The 15,329-nt window shown below is 38.6% G+C and overlaps 1 protein-coding gene across 1 annotated transcript; it reads right to left on the reverse strand.

Annotated features, from left to right (window-relative positions):
• Positions 1 to 2,874: 2,874 nt before the first annotated feature.
• On the reverse strand, positions 2,875 to 13,258 carry prkar1aa (protein kinase, cAMP-dependent, regulatory, type I, alpha (tissue specific extinguisher 1) a). The gene is made up of 11 exons (XM_026916349.3): positions 13,101 to 13,258; positions 10,867 to 11,046; positions 10,408 to 10,575; positions 9,913 to 10,004; positions 8,949 to 9,010; positions 8,792 to 8,838; positions 8,483 to 8,641; positions 8,147 to 8,207; positions 7,946 to 8,067; positions 7,695 to 7,776; positions 2,875 to 7,528 (listed from the first exon to the last, which is right to left on the reverse strand). The coding sequence occupies exons 2-11, from the start codon at positions 11,038 to 11,040 to the stop codon at positions 7,356 to 7,358; spliced, it is 1,140 nt and encodes a 379-aa protein (XP_026772150.1). The 5' UTR covers positions 11,041 to 11,046; positions 13,101 to 13,258; the 3' UTR covers positions 2,875 to 7,355.
• Between the last annotated feature and the right edge of the window lie 2,071 nt (positions 13,259 to 15,329).

Genomic DNA, 15,329 nt, shown 5'->3' on the forward strand with positions numbered 1-15,329 from the left:
CACGCTACTGTACCAGCTACGTACACTCATCAGAGACTGCAGCGATCTCTGCTACTTTTTTCCGAACTTTATTATTCTAAAATAAAAACGAAACCTCAGTTATAGTTTTTTTCTTCTGTCTTTGTGCATCAAACAGGAAATGGAAACTGGAGAAACGTTGGACCACACGTGTCAGAGATTTGGTCTGATTTCGTCAGTTCTCTCAGTTTTCGAATTCTCAATTCAAACATCACTTGGTTGCGGTTAATGAAATTGTAGCTCCATGTTGCACACGTATGTATAACCAAATGATTGCTACTGCTTTGTCTTTCGCTGTTGTGAGTGTAGAGTTAATCAGAGTAACAAGCAAGTTAGCTACAATAACTGACTACGCAAATCTGTGAGGTCACAATTTTTTGAACAGTAACAAACTGTCAGCTATGAGACAAGTGATTGACGTAAATTTGTAAACGTACTGATAGTTTGCTCTGACTTTTTTTTTTTTAAATTAAAACTTTCATTAAATTCTGGTCTGATGAACACATGTACAGTATAGTTAACAAAAATGACTATTTTGGTGCGTATAATAGTTCCAGGTTATGCTAATCATACACAATATCATGCTTACGTAGTCTATATTAGTCTATATTTACGCACATTTCTCATGTTCATCGAGGATGAGATTAAACCTGCACATCCGTTATTCAGAAGAGAACACTGGAACCTGTTAAAAGGATCGCTTTTCTCCTTAAATCGGTTAAAAACAGCACAGAAACACCACTTCTCATCATTTCCCTCATTAGATCTCATTTGTACCATTGCATAGCATCATGTCTTGACTGATTTCAGTGTGAACTGAGAAACAAGTCCATCTGTGGCACTTCATTCATCTCAGTGTAAAAATGTTCACTCTGGCAACCCAGAGAGTGGGTTGAACTGCAGTCCACAGCAGTTTTTAAAGCGCCCACTACCTCTCTGCATCTCAAACCCATAAACATGACACCAGGAAAAGAAATTACACTGAAATCAGACAAACAATTCTAATTTTCCTTTATTTCTGTCACTTCAGTTTGTAACTCTGCTGAATATTTTTGCCATCAAGATTGAAAACTAGATTTAGATCTCGCCTTCCAGACAAATGTGGCTTCACAAATCTCATCACATTGCTAAAAGGATGAGTTCATGCTAGATGAAGGAGTTGTGTTGGACTGAAGTATTCAACCATTTTGTTAACTAATAAAGCTGAAACCTAATGAACTAAATGTCTTGTTGCTGTAAATTGCATTTCTTTATCGTCCTGATTTCCCATTCAACTGTATCCATCTATAGGAAGATAAACAGATGCAGAATTATAGTTATGCAGATAACGTATAGAATAAAAACAGAACAAAACTGAACAACAAATCAACCATTTTATTATTACAGAAAATATTAAAGATGGAAAACACCACTGGATTATCAGCAGGACGTCACGACCAGTAAACATCTCCATTTAAAAGTGTCATTTCAGGAAGCTTTTTTTCATTAAATATCTCCTTTTAAATGTAATTTCAGGAGATTATACAAATTCTACACTTTTTTCATTAAATCTCTCAGGTTTAATTACAGTCTTGTTTGTTTTTTATTTCAATTTCTAAGTTTTTTTTCATTAAAGGTCTCCCTTTAAAAGTAATTTAAGCAAAATACATAATTTCTTTGCTTTTTTCATTAAATATTGTCTTTTAAATGTGTATTTCCAGGAAAGTGTGCAATTTCTTCTGTCTCTTTTTTTTCATTTATATATCGTGTGTGTTAGTCCTTGTTTTAAAGAATATTGTTGTTGAATATGAGCTTATGAGCTAAAAACAAAAGTGAGCACTGAAAATGCAAATCAAGTCAAACCCATAAACTCATAAACTCAGTGACCAATTAATTGCATTTATTTTGTGTGGAATTGTGTGTTTTGTATTAAAGCAAGAAAGGGAGGGTTTTCTTAGGTACGATGAGTGGCATATTGCTTTAAAAAAAAACATGATAAAATACAATTTTCACACAAGTGTAATGTAACGCCTGTTAACAGTACGGGTTCGTTGCTAAGCAACATAACAGCCAAAGATTAGGATATTCCCTGGACAGATCAATAGCTTAATGATTAGGATTTTTATTTATTTATAAATCAGCGACAAAATAAATATGATAAAGTCTAGCATTCAGTTAGTAATTTAACTTATTGTTAATAATCTTCACAATAAACGATTCTTCCGTTTCCATCCACAAATTCAGCGACAGTTGTATTTAGATTTTCATTTTCTTTTCACTCAATTCTATGCAAATTAGGTATGACGCTGTAAAGTGATGCATCCAAATGATTGGCTCGAATGATTCCTACAGTGCACTCACAACTTTAGCTTTTTCAATCCTGTCATCTCATCCTGTCAAATGTGTACAAAGATACTACAAAGTAAAATAAAGCTTGGAAGGAAGTAGCAGAGATCTTTGGCGTTGCTAGTGAGTGTACGTAGCTAGTACAGTTAGCTAGATTTGCTAATCTGTCAACTAAAGATCAAATTTCCATACTGATTTGTGCGCTACTTAATTTGTGTTTAGCTCGTTAGTAATATATAGATCTTATGCTATAGCTACTTTTCTTGCTCATCAGAACTAAAAACACTCAATCCTGGATAAGCCACGCCCACAAGAGACATATTACAAGCAACATGAACGACTTTTCATCTGCAAGTGTGAACGTAGGGTTAACGGCGTGGCCTCTCACTCCTCTGTCGTGTAAATTTACCAGCAGAGAATTAAATCAACATTAAATCACAAGATACGCACTCCTACTATTCAAAAAAATACAAGAGTGAAAATAAGTAGAGTAAAATTCACACTTTCATAAATGAAGAGAAAAGAGAGAGACATGTTTAAGAATTTTTTTATTGCTTGGCCTGCCATTGGGATGATCGATACCAAAAAAGGGTTACAACATCAGCACGATAAAAAGGGAAGAAAAAAGAAGAAAAAAAAAAATCTGTATACATCACAGAAACAGAAGAGAAAATGGTCCTCAGCAAAGCTAAAGAGCAGCGCAGATGGACACGTCAGCCATGATCACATAATATCAGCTTTTTATCCATACTATAGCTCTGAAAAGAATACATGGGAATGACTAATACACAAGAGGAAGTGGATTCTGGGGGGAAAAGGGACCAATATGGCCGCTTACAGAGGGAAGCGTGAACGTTTCTTTATAATCAGAAATAAACAGCGTGTCGTTGCAGCACTACGCAATGAGCAGCCACTGAGTTAGCACAGAAAATCATTTAACTCTAAACTATAAACGTATCACAAACACGCAAGAGCCGTTTCCTAAAAATCAAATACTGCAGAAATCAACGTGAGGGAACAACGTAAGAAAATCACATCTGCTTCTTTCACAAGCTTCTGCGTAATTTATAAACATGTAGGAAAAAGGATGTTCAGTCAGTATTATGCTATTAAAAAAAAAAAAAAAACATGGTATGACACTAAAGTCATTGCCATAAGAAAAAAAAGGAAAAAAAAAAAAGCATTGTTTCATTAATACACAGTGCCAATATTTCATTTTCACATCACAGTAATCACTTCACTGTTTAGCACAGTTTACGATATCTTTACGTTGTATCGTTACATTATTAATTTTGTCCATCATGTTTTTACTGCTTTCAAGGAACTCTTCTCTTCCGGTGACCAGAAATATTCTATGTTCACGCTAGCAAATGCTAGTTTGTCTCGTTGTGGCCCATTTATGATTTATATGCACCAATTTTGTTTAAAAATCATCTGACCCAATCATCTGAATTTGTAGCTTTACCATATCATAGCTACGTTTTGTATTTTGTACAGACTTAAGAAAACTGCACCTGAAATGTCGCTTGCTAGTGTGAAGGTAGGATTATACAACGTAGCTGCCAGGTAGAGGTGTGGACAAGACTGCATTTTAATCCCGCCCCTGCAGAAACGTCGAACAATCCCACCCTTTCGCAATATTTTCTAACGAACGTTCCTTATTCTCTTTTGTACAATTCAAACAAATGATTTAAACCAAAGTGTCTCTGATCGCGATAAAGAGTTTACTGAAGATGACTGGACGAACAAGAACATTTCGTGCTGTAAACCTGTGATAAGACGTGAGGCGATTTTTGCGATATGAGATTGATTCCTATGCTCAGACAGACAGACTGATAGATGTGCGTTTATCGAAAGCGATGCCCAAGCAAAAGGAACTTTTGAAAATGAAGAAATCAGGCACTTCCACACTCTAAAATTATCCAACATGAGTGTAAAGAGACTCTTATAGGGGTTTGCATCTCTCACTCACACACACTTACACACACGTTTTCAGCTTCAGTTTCTTCAGTCAGTGTTGAGAAATACAGTACGACGTTTGGAAAAACCGTAATTCACTGTCCTGTTTAATACTATACAAACATGTTTGCTATACAAACATTCTTTATTAAAGTTGCAGTATGTAACTATTGGGAATCTGGTGTTGTTCCCAAGGTGGTGTACAATTTATTTCAAATATATTTTAGGACTTTTAGACCGACTTGAAAGAATGCCACGTTTTCGAGTACTTTCCTCTACTCAGACAAAATGCTACTTATTTCACTTTTAGGGAAAAAAAAAAAAAAAAAGTTGCATACTGCTACTTTAAACATGTTATAAAATGAAATGACCATAGACCTGACTAGGTAAAAGCTACTCTGTTGTTAACGGTACCTACGATTTCACTTTGTGTTCCACAGTGTTTATAATCAAAACACAATTATGTTACAGGGACCTTAAAAAGAACAACACAGTACTGCACGTGTGCTAACGTTCACTCAGCGATGCTTCACTCCGTTAATCCAAAGCACTTACTCATGAAATGTGTGACTACGACTAACACACAATACCTAAATGAAACATTGCTGTGAAGAACAGAAGAACTGTGAGGTAAAAACAGAGAAGATTTAAAGTGTCCCAAACCACACCCTATTCACTAATGAGACATCTAAAATGGCGCTTTCCAAAACAACACTCTATTCACTACAGTGACTACACTAATCCCCCTCACTAGTCCACTGTGGACGTGTCCCAAACCCACACTATTTAATAAATGAGGCCTCACAACCACCATCTAAAAATGTCTAACAGACATCAGTCTTCTGTGGACGTGTCCCAAACCAGACCCTATTTACTATACAGGCTTCATAGACACCACAAACTCCTCCCCCTGATCAGTCTACAATGGATGTGTCCCAAACCACACACCCTATTCACTAATGAGGCCTCATAACCACCATCACTAACGATTCCTCATCATTAGTCTACTATGGATGTGTCCCAAACCACACCTTATTCACTAAAATACGTCAGACCATCATCAGTGTACCGTGGACGCGTCCCAATATACACGCTATTTACTACACAGGCAACACAAACATCATGACCACCTCACCACTAGTCCGCTGTGGACGTGTCCCAAACCAGAGATATTATTCACTACATATGCCACCCTGCATACGTCTATGGTCGACTGTTTGGACTTTAACCTACTGCAGGGCATTCTGGGATTTCGTGAGTGTGCTGGATTTAGAAAAACAGTGCACTATGTAGTGAACATGGTGCGGTTTTGGATATACAGTTAAACGATAGGTGTGAAGGGAGAGTAGAGCAATAAAAATAAAGAAAAACAAAACAAAAACAACAGGACCAATAATAATGCAAAATAAGCGCCACATATATTTATATATAGAGAATCTTAATATTTCAATTTCAGTATATACCAAAGTGTGCAAAAAATACAGTTATGGTGATTTACTATCATTTACGTCTGCTATATATGTGCAATAAAGAACAGTAAGGAGCAAAGCGGATCGCTACAGTACACACACACACACACGCACACACACAAGCACACACACAAGCACGCACAGTTTAAATGATTCAACTTCAGTACCATCGAGAGAAAAAACAGAACCAACAAATCTCTCACACACACACACACACACACACACACACACACACGCACGCCTTTGGCGTCACTATAATCCAAAATGAACTGTAAACACTGTAAAGGGCGCAAACTTAAGAACAATCAGTTCACAGCTCGTCTCGGGATTCGTCACGTTCTGAACACTTCTACATCATCATGTAATTGAAAGAGAGAGAGAAATCTGTGATTCCTGATCTTTACGAAAGCCCAAAACTCAAGATTAGAAAAGAAAATACACAGAAAATTAAGACAGTAAGGTGGACTTGGTTTAATTATGATTAAACAAAAAAAATGAAACAAATTTTTGCTGAAATCTCAAATATTTTAATATTTGACCTCACAATTAAAAAAACAAAACAAAACAAAAAAAACCTTGAATAATTTCTCCCTGAAGGTTCTGTCCTTCCACCCCATTTATCCTGATATGGATAATCAGACTTGCTCTGTTTAATTATTTTTAATTATTTTCGTTTATTGTAACTTCTTGTAGGTTTCAATTTGATAGATATTGGACTTTTTAATGTGTTACTTTTTGTAAATTATACTTGGTTGTCATCAAATTCTTTGTTAGAGAAGTTACCTTTTGGACCAAAGACTACAAAAAAGTAACCAGAGCAGTTATCCTGGTCAGGATCACGGTTGATCCAGAGTCCATCCCGGGAATACTGGGTTCGAAACGGGAATACACCCTGGATGGAACGCCAGGATCGAGTAACGATAAAAGAAATATAATAAAATAAATCTATTGTATGTATAAAGGAGTTAAGGTAAGTCAACTGTAAGGAAGAGAATTCTCTCTTTTTTAAATATTTGACCTATTTCAGCTTTTTGTTTGAGAATATCAGATTAAGCTACAACACACACACACACACACACACACACACACACACACACACACACTCTCTCACACAAGTATGTGGAAAACACATGAAGGAGCAGTACTATAAAAATGTGAAAAATTAAAGTGATCTTGTTGTAACTATAGCCAGATCCTAAATACTCTGAAACAGTTTGAACGGCTGAACGAAGAGGAAAAAAAATTAAAATAAATAAAATAAGTGGATGGATGTACCGAGCAGCCTCGCCTCAGGACTCGTGACGTCCTAAACGCTGCAAAAATAAATAGTCACATTTACATGAAGAGAATAACTGTTAAGGAGAGCAGTTTCTGGTCGATTTCCTGTTTCAGCGGCTTCATTTTACATCTCTACATTCGAGAATGTGAGGTTAAACCTACAACACACACACACACACACACACACACACACACACACGGCAAGCACGAACGAAACGTACACAGGAGAAGTAAGAAAATAAAGCGTAGCTGGACCCTGCGATAAACAGAGGAGGTGAAAGGAGAGAGAGAAAGAGAGAGAGAGATTCAAACGGAGAGAGAGACGAAGCTGTTGTACTGCTGGATGTTCCTCTTCAGGATGTCGGAGCAGGGTCCGAGCACACGCTCAAACCGAGGACGGTCGAGCTTCACACACTTCAGAGGACTGCGCGCGACCACGGTGGCGGCGCGAGGACGGTTCATCAGCAGCGCAATCTCACCTGAACACACACAACAACTCGTTTTAAGCTCCAAGTGCATAGAAACAACAAATTCTCATCATTTAAAAAAGCACAGGGCGAGTAGGAACACATAAATAAAACAGAAAATAATATGAAAGCGTTTAAACAAGTGGGATTTCAGGTGAACAGAAGACAAAACACTCACCGAAGTAGTCAGAAGATCCGAGTCTGCCCACTTCTACAAACTCTTCATTCTCGGAGCGTCTCTGAAGCACCGCTGCCGATCCCTGTAAACACCAGAGCAACTGAGTGTGTGTGTGTGTGTGTGTGTTTGTGTGTGTGTGTGTTTTATAACACCATCTACAGTACCTTCAGATTTTAGCTCAGAAGATCCATCCTTTATCTATACAGATATATCTACATCTAAACTACAGGACGCTGGAGCACCATGTTTACCTCGAGGATGATGAAGAACTCGTCTCCGGGTTGGCCTTGGACGACGATCTTCTGCCCGTCCTCGAACTGCACCGTCTCCAGAGCATCAGCCACCGTTAACCTCTCCCATTTATCCAGAGATTCTGAACACGGGGAAACTCTTGGTTAGCAAACGTGCGGATTAAATCAACAAGATGGAACGAGTGTAATGTTGAGACTTACCCAAAATGGACACCTTGCTCAGGAATTCCTCATACATCTTCCTCTTCCTCAGAGTGCTCCCCTGCAAAACATGCACAACTTTCACACTTGAGATAAAAGTGTTTGTACTTGGACTCGCCTCAGTCTTGAGAATTGGTCTCGCTAAATAAAATACGCTCTGTCATTATTTTGTAAAAATAATGTTCGAGTTGTCTTGGATTTGACGACGACAGTATTGAAAGAGAAAATCTATAATATCATCCTGATTTCTCCACAGTGAGCCATAAACATATCATCATGTTATCTTTGAGGGTGTGAGTGATGTTTGAGTGTGTGTGTGTGTGTGTGTGTATATACCATGAGTATTCTCCTGTAGCTGTCTCTGTCGATGCCCCACAGTTTGACGTTGGTTTTGGCTCGAACGGTCGCAGCTCTCGGAGTGCCGTAAATCAGCGCCAACTCGCCGAAACTGCCGCCTTCTCCGATACTCGTCACCCACGTGTTGTTCACATACACCTACACAACGTTCAGACACAACGACACATGACACACAACAATCAATTATATACTCAACTGATACATTTTTTAATATCAAAATTATATCGTCAGATGGGGGAGAGCTGGTGCTGACACACACACACACTCACACAAGTACATGTCACTTACATCCATTTCACCCTGATCAATAACGTAGAAGTTATCGCCCTCGTCACCTGAAATTAAAAAAAAAAAATTGATTCTCTATATATATAAATTGAATTTACTAAATTGATTTTTTTGCATTTTTTTAACACACACACACACACACACACACACCCCGCACCTTGCTGAATGACAGTCTCTCCGGCGATGTAGTTCACGGGAAACATGGCATCAAATATATCACTATAGAGGAAAATAAATAAATAAATAAATAAAATAATTTAGCACGAGTCCATCAGTACGCTCATTCACCTAAAGACAAAAGGGAATCTTACAGATGTTAACAAGGATTAGCTATTCTCTATATCTGTTATTGTTACTAACACTGACTATGAGTTATTGGTGACTTTAACAGCATGTGGCTGCAGGGGCTTTTTTTTTTTAAATTAAATATGCATTTTTATTCACACTCAATAATGATATTACAGTTATAGTGAACTATAACTGACGCTGTGTCATTCTTTCTCAATATTTGTACCACTTTGCCCACATATCTGTGAGACGAGAGGGCGCTGTTCACACCCCGATGTATAAAACAGCTCTTGTGTTAAATTATGAAACATCCGGTTCCGCTGCCGTGTTAGAGTTCCTGCGTAGGGATTTTGATTTTCGTCCCTGCAGCCATTAACACCTCAGGTCCTGAATAATACCATCACATTGTTGCGCTGCTGTATAAATATCAAGGCCCTGGCATTTAAAGGTTCTAAGAGAGATTTTGCCGTTATAGACATGTTATTAACAAGCCACTGCATGTAAGCAGATGCTTCAAAGTACAAAATATATGTATAATTTTGAAAAACTGACCTTAGTGAGTGTAATCTTGAATTTCATTTGATTTGTTATAATTAATAATCATAAAATCTTGATATTGATACGATTATATGGTATTTCTGCCACTCTGTACACATTTCTATCTACACATAGTGTTAATCTTTTTTGTTTTTTTTTTTCACTCTAACCATCAAACTCAGACAGTTGCTGAGAGTCCAGTGATTATAAACGTCTCTGTTAGTATTAAAAAGATTTTTATGCATTCAAAAATTCAAAAACAAAAACAGTCCAATGAAGAGCAAAAACTATTTCACCTTCTTTCGTTGTCATCGAGGTGAGAGAACAGCACGTTCTTCTCGATCGCTTTAGCAAGAGCAGCCATTGTTTTGTAGTCTTTCGGAATAACCTGGGAACGAACATGGACACATTCTGACTTTATGTTTTTCACTGCACACACACACTAACGGGGTGTTTAACAAAAATATAACAAATAAAGCTAGCAGCTATAACTAATATAACAGTTTTCCCATTATACCTACTTTTAAAAATATATATTTTATTTAGTATACAAGTTTTTTATTTGTTTAAGCGCTTTGCCAACATCTAGTTCACACTAGTAGGTGACAAGTCACTTGTGTAGCTTGTAGTTTGTCCCTTGTGGGCGTGGCCTGTCCAGTGTTTTTTTATTTTTATTATTTTTTTGGTCACGATGAGAAACTAATCAAACAATCACCAGTTGCTCGCTAGTGTGAACATAGCGTAAGAGTATAATTTAGTTCTTAGCGCAGCGTGTAGAGAGGTTTCAGTACTTTTCTAACGTAGGATGCGGCGTCCTCCTCGGTGTAAACCTCTGCGCTGATGGCGCCGCGGCGACGGCGACCTTTCACCACCGGGTTCATGGGAGGAGAAATCTCGTCCTCTCGGGAATCAGAGCGAGAACCGGATTTCTGCTGGCTGAGCATCTGTTTGGCCTCCTCCTAACGGGGAACACGAACATTCGGACTAAAGATGAGTTAATGAGATAATAAATTAAGTATATACATTAAAAAACAAAAAAAACAAAACAACTACAGCGTGTTTAAATGAAGCTTCCTGTTTTTATTGTGCTGAGTCTCCTTGTGGAAGAGGCATCAGTTTGCACGACGCTAAACTGGTAGCTATGAGCTGCAATTAATTGTTATCCTCGACAACAAATATGTCTGACGATCGAGAAAGACACCGTAGACTTCTTATCGTTTTTCACTGAACTTGTGAATAAAAGCACGCACCTTCTCAAGCCTCTCGAAGTAGTCCCGGAGGAAGGCCATGGGACGCTCGGGCCTGGACGTGCACAGCTGCACGATGCAGTCCTTCAGCAGCTGCTGGATGTTGTGCTTCTGCACGTAGAGCTCACACTCCCGCAGGCTCCTCTCCTCCTCGCTGCTCGAGCTGCCGGATGCCATGATGACCTGGAGACACCGAGGAGGAAAATACACAGCCAGTGAACTCGATCGGAGAATTCTGCATTCAAGCTCATCCAATTAAATTACATCTTGATACTTTTCTGAGTCTTTCGGTTCTAGTTGTTTGTACTACAGCCAATCAGAAGGTCTTATTCAGAAGTGCTGAAACAACCAGCTCTGGAATGGAAAAACAGTAAACAGTCTGTGTGTTACGGATAATTAGTAGGCTATAACAACGCTATTAACACACATAGTTCACTTAAAGCCGCTCTTCTGACAAGTCCTTTGTTTATATTTCACTCTTGACGTTTTAAAATCCAGTACTTGGTTTTGATTTGACGTCAGTGCCTGATCTCGCTAATCCCCACAGCCACGCTCTAAAAATCGAGTGGAAAGCCTTCGCAGAAAAGTGGAGCTTATTACAACAGTAAAGTGGGGAATAAATCTGGAATGAGATGCTCAACATCACACATAAGTGTGTGATGATCAGGTGTGCACAAACTTCTGGCCATATAGTGTATATTACCTGGTGTTACTTCTATGATCCACTTTATAGTCCACTCTTAGAGGGAGAAGAGTGTTAAAGGTTCTCCAAATGGTTTTATCCTTCTAAAAGGGTTTGACAAAGGAATTTTAAGGGTTTCCTGAGTGGGACAAACCAAAATAACCTAAAGTCTCAGGGTGAAACCAGCTGAAACGTTTTCTCAGTTATTTCAAAATAAAATCAAATAATAATATTAATTACATATATGACTTTTATAATCACCCAGTGGGGAAAAAAAAGGGCTAAAGATAATGGTGTTGTTCTACAGCAATACGTATCCACAGAGAGTGGCTGGGATCCCAGCTCCGGCGTTCCTGACTCCATCCTGAGCTCGGGTTACTGTCTGTATGGAATATTGCCTGCTCTCACCCTGTCTGTGTGGGTTTCCTCCGGCTTCTCTGGTTTCCTCCCACTGTCCAAAAACATGCCAGTAGGTGGACTGGCTATGTTAAATCACCAACTTTTGAGAATGTGTGAATGAGTGCGTATATGTGATGCCCTGGGATGGACAGATGTCCCATCACAGCCAGCGTTCCCGGGAATGCCTCCAGATCCACTGCCACCCTGACCAGGATAAAGCACTTACCGAAGATGAATCAATGAATTCATTAAAGAAAGAGTATACAGATTCAAAAGCCTTGTATATGCCATGTATTGTGCATGAAAAAAATTTCTTTTTTTTGGTCTTTTGGTGTATCAACACCCCATTTTAGGTGACCCTGAACCCACATCTGCATTTCCTTTACCTGTGGGATATGCAAATAGAAAATTAATCTAACAATACATTTCAAAACTAATCATTTTATAGTGAACTCTAGCATGCAGATGTGTGGCTTGGTTTCTAACAGAAATTGGAGTAACTGAATCCAAGCCATTCCACTCATCTGGATTTACATTTCACACATGCTAACTGTCCTGGAGGGAATTTAGCCTCGGCTAGCTATGACAGATGTTGCGTGTGTTTTTTTTGTTGCCTGAGCTAGTTTAAGCTAGTTTTCCCATTCCCAATTAAACCCACTGTGCACAACAAAAGACGAATAAACGACACAATTTATCGCTACTAAGATGCAATGCAAATTACGCTTTAATCCATCATATTTATATCAACTTCCACAGTCAGCTGATAAGAAGCGTAATGCAGCTAGCCAGCATATTTTTTTCCCTACCCGCTTTCGCTAAGCCCCGCCTCCCTGCCCTGGGATTGGCTACCTTTTTCCCGCTCTCTGCGCGAGGATTCGCTACAAGTTCCTTCTCACGAAATGTCACCATTTCGACCAATGACAGCGAGGGGGCGGGCTAGTATTATCCAATAGCCGCGCAGAACACAAGGTTTGTCGTAATAGTGGTGGGAAAAGATCACGCGCCAGAGAACCATTACGAGAAACGCCATCTTGTAAACGCTACCGTTATCAAAACAAACGGAAACCACCGCATTCTGACTTTCCGTTTTCCTCTAAAACGGCACAAAACGAGCAGAAAATCTAACGGAAGGCTGCCATTTTGTTAAATACCCTACCTGAGTTGTCAGTAGAGAGTTATTCGGTGTTGTTGTTGTTTTGATTTGTTTTGTTTTGTTTTTTTTTACTTTAATAAACAGTGACACTCCCGTTCTCTCTTCTCGGTCCTCGCTTGGATGGATGCCTCAAACCGGAAACACGTCATCACCTGACACAAACACGCAGTGACGTCAATTTGTCTCCCTCAGGGCTTTGTGTAAAGAGATTAAAATGTAAAAATAATGTACGATTTACTTTATGTATGTAATGTGTGATCAACATTTTATACTTATATTCAAATATCCTACATATAAAGTAGCAAATTAATGATGTGAAACGTTTCTTGGGGTTATTTGTAAAAATCTTCAAGTATTCTTGCTGGAAAAACAAAACAAAACAAACAAAAAAAAAATTACAATCTATTAAGGCAAATCTATAATGGTTTCAATCAGATTCCTAAATGTTTTCTGGAGGAATTTTCTGGTTCCTTTTTAAATACCACCAAAGCCCAATAAGGCCGTTTTCACGCGTAGATGATCACATCAGGATAAACGTAGACACGGGTGATGTGGCGTAGCTTTGCTGCCTCACAGCTCCAGGGTTCCTGGTTCAATCCTGAGCTCCGATTACTATCTGTATGGAGTTTCACATGTTCTCTCCTTGTCCATGTGGGTTTCCTCTGGGTTCTTTGGTTTCCTCTCATCTCTCAAAAACATGCCATTAGGTGGATTGGTGGATCTAAATTGCCCCTAGGTGTGAACAAGCGTGTGCATGTGCATGGTGCTTTACAGAGAATACCTCCAGGATGTATTCCTGCCTCACCTACAGAGCTCTTGTGACAGGCTTGGGATCCACCATGACCCTGACCAGGATAAAGCACTTACTGATGAATAAATGGATAAACTTCTATAAGCCATCAGGACCCATTAGGAACAACACGTTCCATTAAACCCATTACACTTTAAAACCCATTAGGAAACATTATAGAGTATAGTCCTGTAATCACAACCTCCTTTATCAATTTCTTTTCTGGACATCAGGCTTCGAAAGATGCTGCCTGATAGCGCACAGTTCCTGATGCTTTCTTAGTAATTAGCAAGTCATACCAGTTAATTAATAAGCAATTAATTCTAATAAGCGATTATGTAATAAGCAAGCAACTGAGCTGTTGTTTTTGCATGATGTCATATACACAACACAGCTCACTTTATTGATTTTTTTGGCATAACAAAAGGCACTTTTTAACTTCATGATGAAAATGAGAGCAGTTGGAAATGGGCGTGTCTTTGCGTCCATATATGGAGATGTTCATAATCTTCACTGGTATTTCTAACCTCACTGTAGGTGTACAATAACACACTGCAGCCCACACAATGCGTTATTCTGTACTGTACAGTATCTCACCCCTCTTTAGTCTGTCTATCAATGCAAAGGATGAGCAACAGGATTGAGAAACAGTCCACCAAACCAAAAAAAACCTCCAGCAAACAGCATTTCTCTGATAAGATCTGACACAGATTAAAGGCTTTAAGACGACTAACACACACACTGTGCATGGAAAAAGATAAGCTGTAACCTCTACCTGTACAGCTCAAAGGGAGGAGTGTGTAATAAAGTGCAGTAAATGTTTAACACAGTGTTTAAAACTCCAACACTGCTATACCTGATCCATTCATACCAACACCATACACAGTGTCAGTGTCAGTGCTGTACTGTCCTGAGAATGAACCACCACCCAAATACCAAATTTCCATATAATATTAAGATTCATATTATTCATAACTAGGAAATGTTAAATGGTTTCCTACATTATCCACAATGCCTTCCTGATAGTGGTGCAGTGTGATTTAGCACTCGCATCATCTCTACCCTAAGTGAGCGATGCAGCGGCACTTTAGTGCTTTAGTCTATCCAAATTTCTCGCCTCCTCATCTGTTCTCTCTACTCAAGCAGATCGGCTTGTAAAGCTGTAACTTTCATGTTAATTTCGCTATCAACTCTATTGTGCTTGTGATCTCGTAGATTGAAATTTCACAATGTGATTGAAATTTCACAATGTGAAATTTCGCACGTTATGACGTCAGCGCGATACACAACCACTAACTTGTCACAAGAATAACGGAAATACAGCACTAAACAATAATTTAGCACCAGAATCACTAAACACACCAGAAGTATTTCAGTATAAACATATTAAATGTGTTTCAGTTTGGACTTTTCCTTTAATTACTGTATGAACTCATCCAGAC

This window comes from Pangasianodon hypophthalmus, chromosome 13, assembly GCF_027358585.1.
Source record: "Pangasianodon hypophthalmus isolate fPanHyp1 chromosome 13, fPanHyp1.pri, whole genome shotgun sequence".
NCBI lineage: Eukaryota > Metazoa > Chordata > Actinopteri > Siluriformes > Pangasiidae > Pangasianodon > Pangasianodon hypophthalmus.

Excerpts from the sequence above, each read along its gene's own strand:
- prkar1aa (XM_026916349.3), bottom strand. The coding sequence starts at position 11,040 with ATGGCATCCGGCAGCTCGAGCAGCGAGGAGGAGAGGAGCCTGCGGGAG. Across the intron at positions 10,005-10,407 it reads CCGCATCCTACGTTAGAAAA|GTTATTCCGAAAGACTACAA; the intron begins GTACTGAAACCT and ends GTTCGTTCCCAG. Across the intron at positions 8,642-8,791 it reads TTGATCAGGGTGAAATGGAT|GTGTATGTGAACAACACGTG; the intron begins GTAAGTGACATG and ends AACGTTGTGTAG.